This window comes from Diachasma alloeum, unplaced genomic scaffold (genome assembly GCF_001412515.2).
Source record: "Diachasma alloeum isolate Michigan unplaced genomic scaffold, Dall2.0 Dall_scaffold_00565, whole genome shotgun sequence".
Taxonomy (NCBI): domain Eukaryota; kingdom Metazoa; phylum Arthropoda; class Insecta; order Hymenoptera; family Braconidae; genus Diachasma; species Diachasma alloeum.
The window spans coordinates 128,294-139,910 of record NW_021680697.1 but is presented as its reverse complement, the minus strand read 5'-3'; the positions used below and the strand labels follow the sequence as shown (position 1 = coordinate 139,910).

The 11,617-nt window shown below is 39.0% G+C and overlaps 1 protein-coding gene across 1 annotated transcript in view; it reads right to left on the bottom strand.

The window, feature by feature from the left end:
- The window catches only part of LOC107043391 (leucine-rich PPR motif-containing protein, mitochondrial), a 160,871-nt gene that overhangs the window by 28,935 nt on the left and 120,319 nt on the right, over positions 1–11,617 (bottom strand). The window contains exon 4 of the mRNA XM_015264887.1: positions 623–4,183. Within this exon, the coding sequence (XP_015120373.1) occupies positions 623–4,183 (3,561 nt within the window). The remainder of the gene's footprint in view (positions 1–622; positions 4,184–11,617) is intronic.

Here is an 11,617-nt window from a genome sequence, read left to right as displayed (position 1 = left end):
ATATATATATATATATATATATATATATATATATATATATATATATATATTATATTGCATTATATTTCTTTCAATCTCCTCTCATCTTCAAAAAATTAAATTAGTAACAATAAAGCATTTGAAAAACCACCGCCAGCAGAATTATAATAGAGAGAGAGCTCCACATTATCGACTGATGGAATCATCTCCGACAGTAGGCACCTCCTCACACAATTCAAATTTTCTGGCTTCTCCCCAACGCTCTACGCGACGTCTCGTTAACCCCCGCCAGCGCGTGCACGACTGCCTCCCCCCCTCCTTCCCCGACCCACCTGGCCAACATTTGATTTCGAAGTTGCCTTACCGTACTACTACGGACTCTTATAAAATTTATGTTCAAATTGATAATTAACCTACTAGAAGACTAAAAATAGAAGGTAATGTGTAAAATCATACTGAATCCAATGACCAGAGAAAAATCTGGGATACCCGAGCAAAAAGGGGAAATATTTGAATGATTCTATCCCATTTAAGCGCATGTTAGCGCATGCATTTGATGCATTTTGTCTATTTCATTTCTAAATAATAAACATGGGTTGGTGGATTGAAATTTCACACAAATTTTTTTAAAAACACAACTCACCTTGTTTATCAAGATTGAAGGGGAAGTTCTTGCCAGATTTCTCGATTCCATCCCTGAGTGCCTGAAGAGTGTCTAATGTCAGCAAACTGAGTCGAAATCGTTTGCTTGCCTCATTCAGAACTTTTAGTCCTTCCTCATACTGCTCCATGGAATTATAAACCCTGATTAAACCAGAAATCACTCTACACTTAGTTCCGATATTCAATCGTGGATGTGACTCTAACTTCATTAACAATTTCTTCAACAAGACTGGGTCTTTTCTCTCGGCGGACACTTCTACGATGGGCCTCACCAACGGAGAGCTAGAATGCACGATGAACTCGTTCCAGAGCTCCTCAGCCTTGGCATTATTCTTGATAAAGTGATAATTCCACAAAACATGCATTCCTCTGAAGATCTGGCGATCTGCCATGTTCCTTCCCCACTTCTCGTATTCCTCCAGATAGCTAGGGTCCTCCAACAAACCCTGAAGGATTGCTCCGAAGTGGATTTTCTTCTCAGAGGATCTGGAGCCTTTCTGAGATTCATCAACTGAGAGTCCTTCTAGATATTTTCTAATTCCAAACTTTTGAATTTGACAATGTGAGAATATTTTATAATAATTAAGGTCATCCTTAAGACTTTCATTCATACAGGTGCCAATGTCCTCAATAGTCTTATACTTTTTCTTCTTAAGCAATTCATCACAGACTAATGAGAATATCCTTTTGGGGATTCCAGCAAATTCTTGAATTACAGATCGTACAATATCGGTTGCTCTATCGACCTCTCCAGTTTCCAGAACCGCCTTAATCAACTCTGCATACATGAATCTCATTTCTTTCCTTTCTCGCAATTCAGACCTGATAATATCCTCAGCCCCAGACCAGTTCTTCCGGTTCAAAGCTTGATTGAATTTTTCGCCATCATAAATGTTTCTGAATCTCTGTCTGCGTGTATTACGTACTGATTGTACTGGAGAAAGAGATCGAGATGCTGCAAAATCTTCACTAACAAAAGGCACTGGTTGTGCATTTCTCGTTAATAGTGAATTTAGGGTGTTGAGGAAGTAATTAGTCGGCTGGACATCGATCTCCTGCATCTCTGTCCACAGAGTTAAACCTTTCTGCCAATCGTTTCTATTGTTATAAACCTCGAGAAGAGAATTATATAAATGTCCTCGGTCTATCCTTACAACTCTTCTCGAGATCTTTGATAACAACTCGAGACAATCTAATTTTCCAGTTATATCGAAGTGCCTCACTGCACTTGTGATTTTATCGTTGAATATTTGAATACCAGAGGTCTCAAGAATTTTTCTTGCTTGGATAGGCCTCCCCGCCTCTAGAAAAAGCATTGCGAGATCCACTAATGCATTACTTTCTCCATGAATCTCTGTACAGAGGTCTGTCAGTCGCTGAAGAGAATTTGCATCCTCAGCGTCGATCAAAGCTGATGCGAGGACGTTCTTGTATGGAGTACATTTGTACTCATTCGAGAAACGCTCGAAAATCTCCATCGCTTTATCTATTTCCTTTCTAAGTAGATGCACCTTCACTAAAGGTCCAAGCGAGTAATTATCGAAGACGATATAGTTCTTAGATTTGAGTAAGTTGAATAATTGATGAGTATTTTCGACGTGTTGGGTTTCAGCAATTGACTCCAGCAGTGATCTGACTTTACCTTTGAGCCCTCGTGAGAATTTTTCATTTTCATCCAGCACTGAGGCTTCTGCGAGGACCATCATAGCATCTTGGAGACGATCTTTCTTCACCAAAAGTGTGGCAAAGCTTAATGTCTTCATTGTATCGAGGCCTACCTCATGGCAATGCTCTTTGAACTGATTAAAGCAGTACTCAGCTGCTTCAAGGTTCTCCGTGGAGCAAAATAACTCAAGTGATTGAGCCAAAACCGGTGGAGATTGATAATCTAATGCTTGAAGTTGTCGTAGGATTTTTAAGATCTTTTCCTCATTCTTATTCTCCAGATGATAAGCGAATTGGATTCTCAAGTCCGATACGTTCACTCCCGTTGGCCTCTTGATGTAATCATTGTTCTTATCCTTGAGGTAGGAGTTGTATTCTTCCATTGGAACTGGGATCAACTCCCCAGAGGTCAGTTTAGAGATAAGGTGATCAAGCTCTGCAGCTTTGTGGGGTTCGAAGAAGGATTTCACAGTCTCTCCTACTTCAGAGGAGATGCTAAGACCTGCAGCCTCGAACTCATGAAGTAACTTCTCCACTATGTTTGGTCGATACTTGGGGATTGTTGATAGAACAGCCGCCATTGCTTCATCGGAAATACTAATTGGAATATTATTTACATTATGTTCAGGATTTTCCGTGCATTCATCTCCTAAGAATCTTAGAATGGTGACAAACGATTTCGTATCGTCCCACATGTTCAAGGAGAATGCCATGGGTTCCAAAAACAAATCCTTGGAATATTTAATCGGATAAGACCTCATGAACATCATAGCATTCCTTAATTTCTTATCATTGATCGATCGGTGAGCAATCGCCTGCAAAATCGTGGGTTTTTGAATACCCAGAGGTAAGAGCTTACCTATTATGTTATCCCATGTTCCAAACATAAAAGGAATCGTGTAGTCTCGTAAAGTATCCACAGATGGAATTATTTTAAAGTCGTCGACCATTGATTTGAGAACATCAATGATGCCTTGGTAATTGCTGGCACGAGCCTCAGTTCGCAGCACAGGCCAAAAGTAGTGTTCTCTTATTTGTCCTCCTCGCTTCTTCCAAGCGTTCATAAGGGGAATGACGACACTGGGGTTTGCATTCCGTGAGAGAACGTGGTAAAGTGCGATGGAGAAAGGTCTTGGGTGGAGTCCCTCGTCTTCTAGGACAGTGCAAAAAGTGACTAACTCATCATTAGTGAATAGTTTGTTGGTTGCTGCTGCTCGCAACAGAAAACCCGTACGAACTTGGAGCCTGGCAGCATCTGTAGTCGTATTCTTAAGGATTTCTAGTGCGAGCTTGGTTTGTTTAATCTCCATAAGCTTCACAAGGAGCCGACCCACTTCGGTATCTTGTCTTATTTCTTTCGGAAGTTCCAGAGAGAACTCTGCAGCTTTGTCGCTGTGCCCGTTAGTTGCTAATGTTTCGATTATGTCCATCAGATGTTGATCGAGTAATGTTATCTCTAGCGATTCCAACTTTGCAATGGTTTTGGTGATCGAGGACATATCCCCACGTTTTGCGTAGGCACAAAGGAGGGCCCCGTAGGTGTCAGCTGACGGTTCAATCCCAGTGGATTTCATCGTTTCTAAGGTTGACTCTGCATTTTCTATGTCATTAGCCTCGGAGTAACCAGTTATGAGAGAATTGAAGACGTTTTCGCAGAGTGGTAAATTGTTCGTGCGCATCATGTCGATTACCTTAGTCGCGTTAACGATGTCACCCTTGCGGCAGTAACCTTCGATTAGGCGGTGGTAAGTCACGCGATTTGGCACTATCTGTTTTTCCACCATCATTCGAAGAAACTCGGCGGGAGAGAAAGAGTGATGGCGTTCCAGGTAGACGTTGAGGAGCGCATTGAAGTGGGACACGTCCATGGGAATTTCTGAAAAGGCAAAGGTATTATGTATTCAGACGGAAATAAGAATGAGATAAAAAGATGTTATATGGATAGTTCTTTTTACTTCCTGGCATTATTTGCATTTATTTTAAAGGGTTTTTGTACGTTTGAGCAGGACGGATTTGGTGATAATCGAATCTCATAGTGAAACGTTAGGAACAAGATATTATTTCAAAAGAAACTCAATTTTTCGATTCTTTTACGAATATCATCAGATGGGGCATATTTAGACGTCCCGCGAATCTTTCACTTATAATCACTTGTTTCATTCCGAACCCTGTATTATATGTAAAGTCACTCAATCAGCCCAGCTCGAGTTAATGTCGATTGTATGGAAAATATTGAATATAACCACAAACTAGAGCCTCTATGGAACCATCGAAGGAAACAGACGTGGTTATAAACCGCTCGTCATTCCATATTGAATCGTTCTTATACCTTATAGGTGGCCAATTTGCAGTGTTTTAACGGAGTTTCCGTGATATAAAACTGTTGTAGTAAGCCCCTTGGGGCTCCCCACGTCAAGTAGGGAGCCCGTTTTTTTTCTTAACGTTCTAATGAGCATCAGCAAAGTACCTGATGCTCCTACGCTCTCCATGCACTCTCTCAACGTTACGTCAACTCCTACCGGTCCACCGAGACCAACAATGACTTCATTGAATAACACCTCACCCATCACGACACCTGCACCACTTTACTCTCATATCACTCAGAAAATGACTAAGGAACACGCGATTGTGGTCAATGCCATTGAAGGCATTCCAATTTTCGAATTCACCAAGGCCTTGGGAGAAATTATTTTTCCCAAACAAATCACTCACCAAAATAAATCGCTAGGCCGTATTTGTTTTCATCTTTCCAGCAAGAAGTTAGTGCGGAAACTCACCGATACTACCACTACTATTAAAAAGCGTTCCCACACCGTCGTAATTCGGCCTTATCATGCGAAGACTCAGAAGGTTATCATGTCCAACTCTAATCCCATTATCCCCGATGATCTAATCCTGTAAATAATTAAATCTTCCGATCTTCGTCCTACCTCGAAGCTCATCCCCATCAAAGGAGGAAATTATCCTCCTCCGTATGATCACATTCTCTCCTAGCGCAAAATTATATACATTCCAGCAGAGACAACTCCCACAATTCCTCCCAAAATTCCAATTGAGTATGAAAATACCAAGTACTGGATCTACCTATCCACACGGCAAGTCGTCTGCTTCAACTGCAGGAAGGTAGGACATACTGCTCAAACATGTGAAAATCCAACCTGCGAGGAATTGATCAATCAGTCTCAGATATCAACACATGACTCAGAAACAACCCAGACAGCTACGCCAGAAATAGAAACTCAGCCTCCTACTGGAGATACCCAGCCAACTATAGCTGAGAATAATCAAGTATCAACATATCCAGAACGAATATCGAATATCGAATATCTACGAATATGGAAACAGAAAAGATCAATGACAGCGTCGAGAGAGGAACAAGAGACCAATTCAACGACACTCAGAAACAGAAACAGGCCGAGCTAATAAAGCGTACCATTGATGACGAAGATAATTCCTCTGGTAAGGTGTTGTCCTCAACCCTTTCACCTAGCCGAAAAATCTCACAGATATCTAGAAAGGTTACTCACCCTAACCAAAAAGGCGAGTGAACTATAATAGTAAGGATCGTAAAGCATTTAAGAATCTCAATGTCAAACTTGAGATTACCTCGGCATGGGCACATTTCACCACATACTCGGATAAATATACTATGTCTTTTGATGAGCTCGTCATGCTTCTCGACGAACTACAAACTAACGGCGCCAACAAAGACACCATTGAAGAATTCTCGATTGACACTTTAGGTGTTGTTAAGATGCTCGACGATGCTTTCGAGCACACACTAAATATTACATTAAGAAAATTCTTGGTCTACATTCATTCTTAAATCGCCGAGTTCTACCCCGATACAGAACTCTCTGCTATTCCCACCTGAGACTCCTAAACAACACCAACAGCTCGACATTCTAGACATGGCCGTGCACAGCAACAATCAACTAGGACATCAGGCTCAACCGAGCTCCAACTCTCTTCATGGTCTCCGAAGTCTTCATTGGAACTGCCGCAGTCTCCTTCTACGTCTTCCAGAACTTCAAAATATAGCTAATTTTGAAGATATTATGATTTTTTCTGAAACCTTACTCAATCCAACAATTACTCGAGATAAATTTTGTTCTGGATTTAATATTATTAGACAAGATAGAATACATGGTGCGGAATGTGGCCTCCTTGTTGCTATTAGGAAAAACCTCGCGTACATACAAATAAGTAATCCAGATATGTTGCGAGGTTGCTGAAATCATTGGATTTCATATCACTAACACAGAACTCGCGGTCGATATTTATGGTATTTACAGAGCCTCAAACTCCGTGAGTCTTTCTCATTAGAACTGGGATAAAATAATCTCTCTATCCTACTGTGACATCCGTCAGAAAATTCATTTTAATTCATTTTCTTACGTCGTCATTCAATTATCTCGGTGATAGAAGCGACTTTTGAAACCCAAATTATCTTCTGTGACGAGGGAAAGCGACCCCCTCGATGTTGGGAATATTTCGGCTGCACACATCTGTGAACGATAAAAATGTTCCCAACGTCGAGTTTCTCCTAGATTAAGGAGATATCAGCTGTACAATATCAGATGCACTGTAAACATTTGAGTCTAGTCTCGTCTCCTTAATCATGTACTTTCCACGTGTGACCGTAAATTTCAATAAACACTGGACTCTTGAACCGGAAAACTGTTGATAACAAATTCTAAGCGTGGGTCCAAATTTTGTAACTCCCACGACAAATATTTGATATAAAAATAGAGTAACGATTTCGTTTCCCACATGGAGGAAATGACATAAACATTGACGAACATGTGACACAAAAATAGTAAAATGCATCATACAACAGAATGATTCTTTTATGAATAATTTTCCATTTCGGATATTAATTAAACTATCATAATTGTTTAAGAAATATTATCAACGTGGGAAAACCACAAAATAATTAAAGTTTAAACAATATTTTTATGTCATTGAATTATTATTGAATTACTATTAGATTACTATTTTTCTTCAATGAATTATAATTTATCATAACATTTCATGAAATTTATCTGAATTGTTTCTAAAAAATTAAATAACAAAGATGTTAACGCTAAGTTGAAAATAAGAGATAAAAGAGAATTGTGGAGGGAATATATGGGCATTCCTAAAACAATTTTCATTGGTTGTTGGGGAATAGAAAAGACCGCCTACACCCCAAAAACATCTTCATGTAGAGAGATGGAGTTGATCTCGAAACAAGGAGATTTCAAACCACTGGAGTGGGAAATTTCGGCTAGAGTCATTTGTAATTGGTCCCCGAAATTTCCCTATGCATTCTGAGGACACATCCTCCTAGATAAACTATAAAGACTTGTGCGCGATAGCAGCACGACAGTTACAGTTCCGATTGCATTTTGTAGTCATCGCTACAGTAGTAGTAGTAGCTCATATCTGAGAGTTAGTATACTCCAGTTTCTTTTGGACACAGTTCCAATTTTATTATCGACCTATTAAGGCGATATTTCGGGTTTTTCGCGACCTTTAATTTTCATATAGTCTTGGATGACTATTTAATTTCCATTTTAGTCTTTCGTGGCTAAATTATTTTCTGAAATCCCAAGTCTTGTGACATTTTTAATTATTTTATTCATTTAAATAAAGAATTTAATCCAACGTCTTAAATTCAGTGCGGCATTACTTTTAACCACATAACAAATACTTTACGACTGAAAGCAGAGCAGTGAATGTAAGTCGAATGTTGTAGTTATACTTTTCTACTTGTTTTGTTAACATATAGACTCTATTGAGTCACTTTAAAGTTATTCAAAATTCTTTTCATTTTACTCCAAGTGAACCTTTCCAACCTTTGATTCCAAACCTTTGTAAATTGGTTTTGTGTTTGAATTCTATTCCTTAAATTCGAGACGATCTTTGAATTTAATCTTGTTTTTTTGGTTCAATATATTGAATTTTAATTTAATAAAGTTGTGTCAAGTAACCCATTCTTGACGTAACACTACTCTTCAAAGTATTCCCTGTTAGTCAGCGATCTTAATGCGCACAACCTGGATTGGAACTGCCCCAAAACAGACACCAATGGCGAACGTCTGTATGATTGTATTGTTGCCCGCAATATTATATTATACAACCCTGACACGATCACTCGACGAGTTCAAGCCAGTGAAGCTAATCTAGATCTTATTCTCTCTACCACATCGTTTGCAGACAAAATCAAGTATCTTATGCATAACGAGAACTGGGGGTCTGAACAGTACCCCATGCACATTCAACTCTCTATCCATAAACATATTTGGGACATTCCATGTCAACTCAGCCACCCCGGATTTTGTTTTGTCTGCAGCAGAAAAAATGATTTGATTGCCGCATTTTGAACTACTATATATAGACAGTATTCCTGCCAAATTTCCTTGCCTCACGATTTTTTGTTTGTGAGATAATGACTACCAAACTTTAAATTTTCAAAAATTCATAACTTTTGAATGGCGCATCCGATTCGAACAAATAAAAAAATAAAATTTTTGTTTTCGTTCATACTTTGAGGAAAAAAAAACTCCATAGGCGTGAAGAAGCTTCTGTACCTATTTTTCGATGAATTTTTAAGTTTTTATTTTTTTTCGGTTCCAGGGCCGTTCGGTATTCGACTGGAATATTTTTTTTCTGATAGAGGACGTCCATATATGATGTAAAAAAAATACACCAACATGGGAGAGACAACTAGTGCACCGGAGAAAATTTTTGTTTCCTAAATTTTCGTGTTTTTCCGCTTTCTCGGGGAGCTGCCTCGTCTTTATTAAGAAATTGATATTTCAATCCATACCTTTGATGAATATGAGTTAGGAAAGAGATTCATCACGATAGAAAAGAGAAACAATGCGTCGGGAAAAAAATTTTCTCTGAAATTTTTGAGTTTTTTCGCTATCTATGAGAGCTATCCAAAGAAACAAACGTGTCAATCAATATTTATTGCTCATAACGATGAAAAGACAAGCCGTCATGGAAGAGACAAGCAGTACACCAGAAAAATGTGATTTCTTCGCAATTTTCTTATTTTTTCTCCGTTTCTCTTTTCCTTCTTCTTTTCAATCTTTGTTTTGCTTCTTTCACCTTTCAATCGACAGTTTTCCCTTCTGCTAGATGGGAGGGACTATCAACAACATTATAAACCTCTTTCGAAAGACAAAGTACTCATCCAAAGAAGTGCGAAACATGGAAAAACAAGTTTTATTTTACTGTAACGACCTTTTTACATTTTTACAATAAGAGGCTATTATTCACCGTCTCCAACTACCACTTGCCCAATTGCACTGATTTACTATACATCTATTCATCACGATTACTGTTTTCTAAGTGCTTCCGTTTTGTTGTTGTTGTTTGTTTTCGTTTCGGAAAAACCTCTTGGTTTTCCGCAGCCGAATATCGTTTCATTAACAATTGCTCTCCCGGTTTTGGAATGAAACAGTGGTGTTTTTGAATGGCTGGAATAGCTTTGGCACTATCAAATCTTTCCCTCAATTCAGTTTTTATATACTCATGTTCGTCCTTGGTGAAAAAAAACACATCAATTCCTTTGAAATTCTCTTTTGACCATTGAAACCAAGCATCTGGCGTCAGAATGGGTTCACCATGGACGATTTGCAAGCTTCTACGTCTCGCTTCTCTTTTGAAAGCAGCACCCACACCGTCACAAGCTCCTTTACCGTGTTCGGTTGCATGGAAATGGGCCCCTGCATCTATTCCAAAATCAGTCTTGTGATGCAGAAGATTAGCCACATTTGGTAACGATTCTTGTAAAGCTGTGCAGCTCCATCGGTGACATAGATGATTCTCTCGACATCTTTGCAGTTATTCTTTATATGTTGTATTAGAATTTTCTATGCCAAGTAAACAGCTGCGGTATCGTGAGTAGTACTATCTGAAAAAACAACTAAACTTCGATGCTGGATTTCGTTTCCTTCGCGACAGTAGTAAACAACGGGATTGGCTGTACATTGATCGNCACTTTGGTCATCTTCCGCATCAGAATGCATGGGGGAACTGGAGAATTCACATCNACAGTAGTAAACAACGGGATTGGCTGTACATTGATCGTTGTTGTAGTGGAAGGATTGAGCAGCATCTTGAGCCACAAAGGCATAATTTTCTGAGAAATCACAGTGCACTAATACTTCGCCGTCNCTATCACTGCACGGCATTCTATGAAATGGAAAATTATCAAATCCAATCCAAAATTATCCGGAAAATGAGGATTACTCCAAGAAGTAACGTGAAAACTGCTTACCTCGATACAACAGACAGGAAAATGCGAATCGATTCACTAGGAATTGTACAACGATGAAAACCCAACGAGGAAGTTGAAGTTTTCACTAAAACTAGAACCTCAGGAAAAACTGATGATATTAAATCAATCAATGGATTCTTTTTGTTTTCTTTTCTCATTTGTTTGGTCATGATTAAGCGAACTTTCGATGATGATGACACAGTACAGCTCTCTTACAAAGCGAAAATNCATCGCAAGCGTTTGTGTCTGCAAGGTACACCTGTCAGTAGTTTGCCACAGGCGAAATTGGACAGTTTCGACAACAGAATTAGAAAGGAGCTTCTTATGGAGATGATTGTATGCTACACAATCTTTGTAATCCTTGAGTGGGCAGGGAGAATCTTTAGTTAGAGTGGCAATGTTGATGGCTTCGAGCATCAACTTGCAATTTTGATGATACGTGCAAATACATACGACGTGAGTGCCATTTGCTCCCGCCAGTACACATTGTTTTNCCCTAGAGCCGAAAAAAAATAAAAATGTAAAAATTCATCGAAATTTAGGTGTAGAAGCTTCTTCACGCCTATGGAATATTTTTTTCCGGAAAGTATGAACGAAATCAGAAATTTTCTTTTTGTATTTATTCGAATCGGATGCGCCATTCAAAAGTTATGAATTTTTGAAAATTTAAAGTTTCGTAGTCATTATCTCAGAAACAAAAAATCATGAGACAATGAAATTTGGCAGGAATACTGTCTACATATAGTAGCTCGAAATGTNCAGGGAGAATCTTTAGTTAGAGTGGCAATGTTGATGGCTTCGAGCATCAACTTGCAATTTTGATGATACGTGCAAACACATACGACGTGAGTGCCATTTGCTCCCGCCAGTACACATTGTTTTGGTCTCAGCTCAGCGAACTTACTGAAACCAACCAAAGCCTCTGGATGAGTATTTTTGTACTTCCTATGAAGGTGTTTCAGATTTTCGAGTATCATTTGCTTTTGCTCTACTTTCTTCTCTCCATTGATTTTGACGGATACTTTATCTTTCATC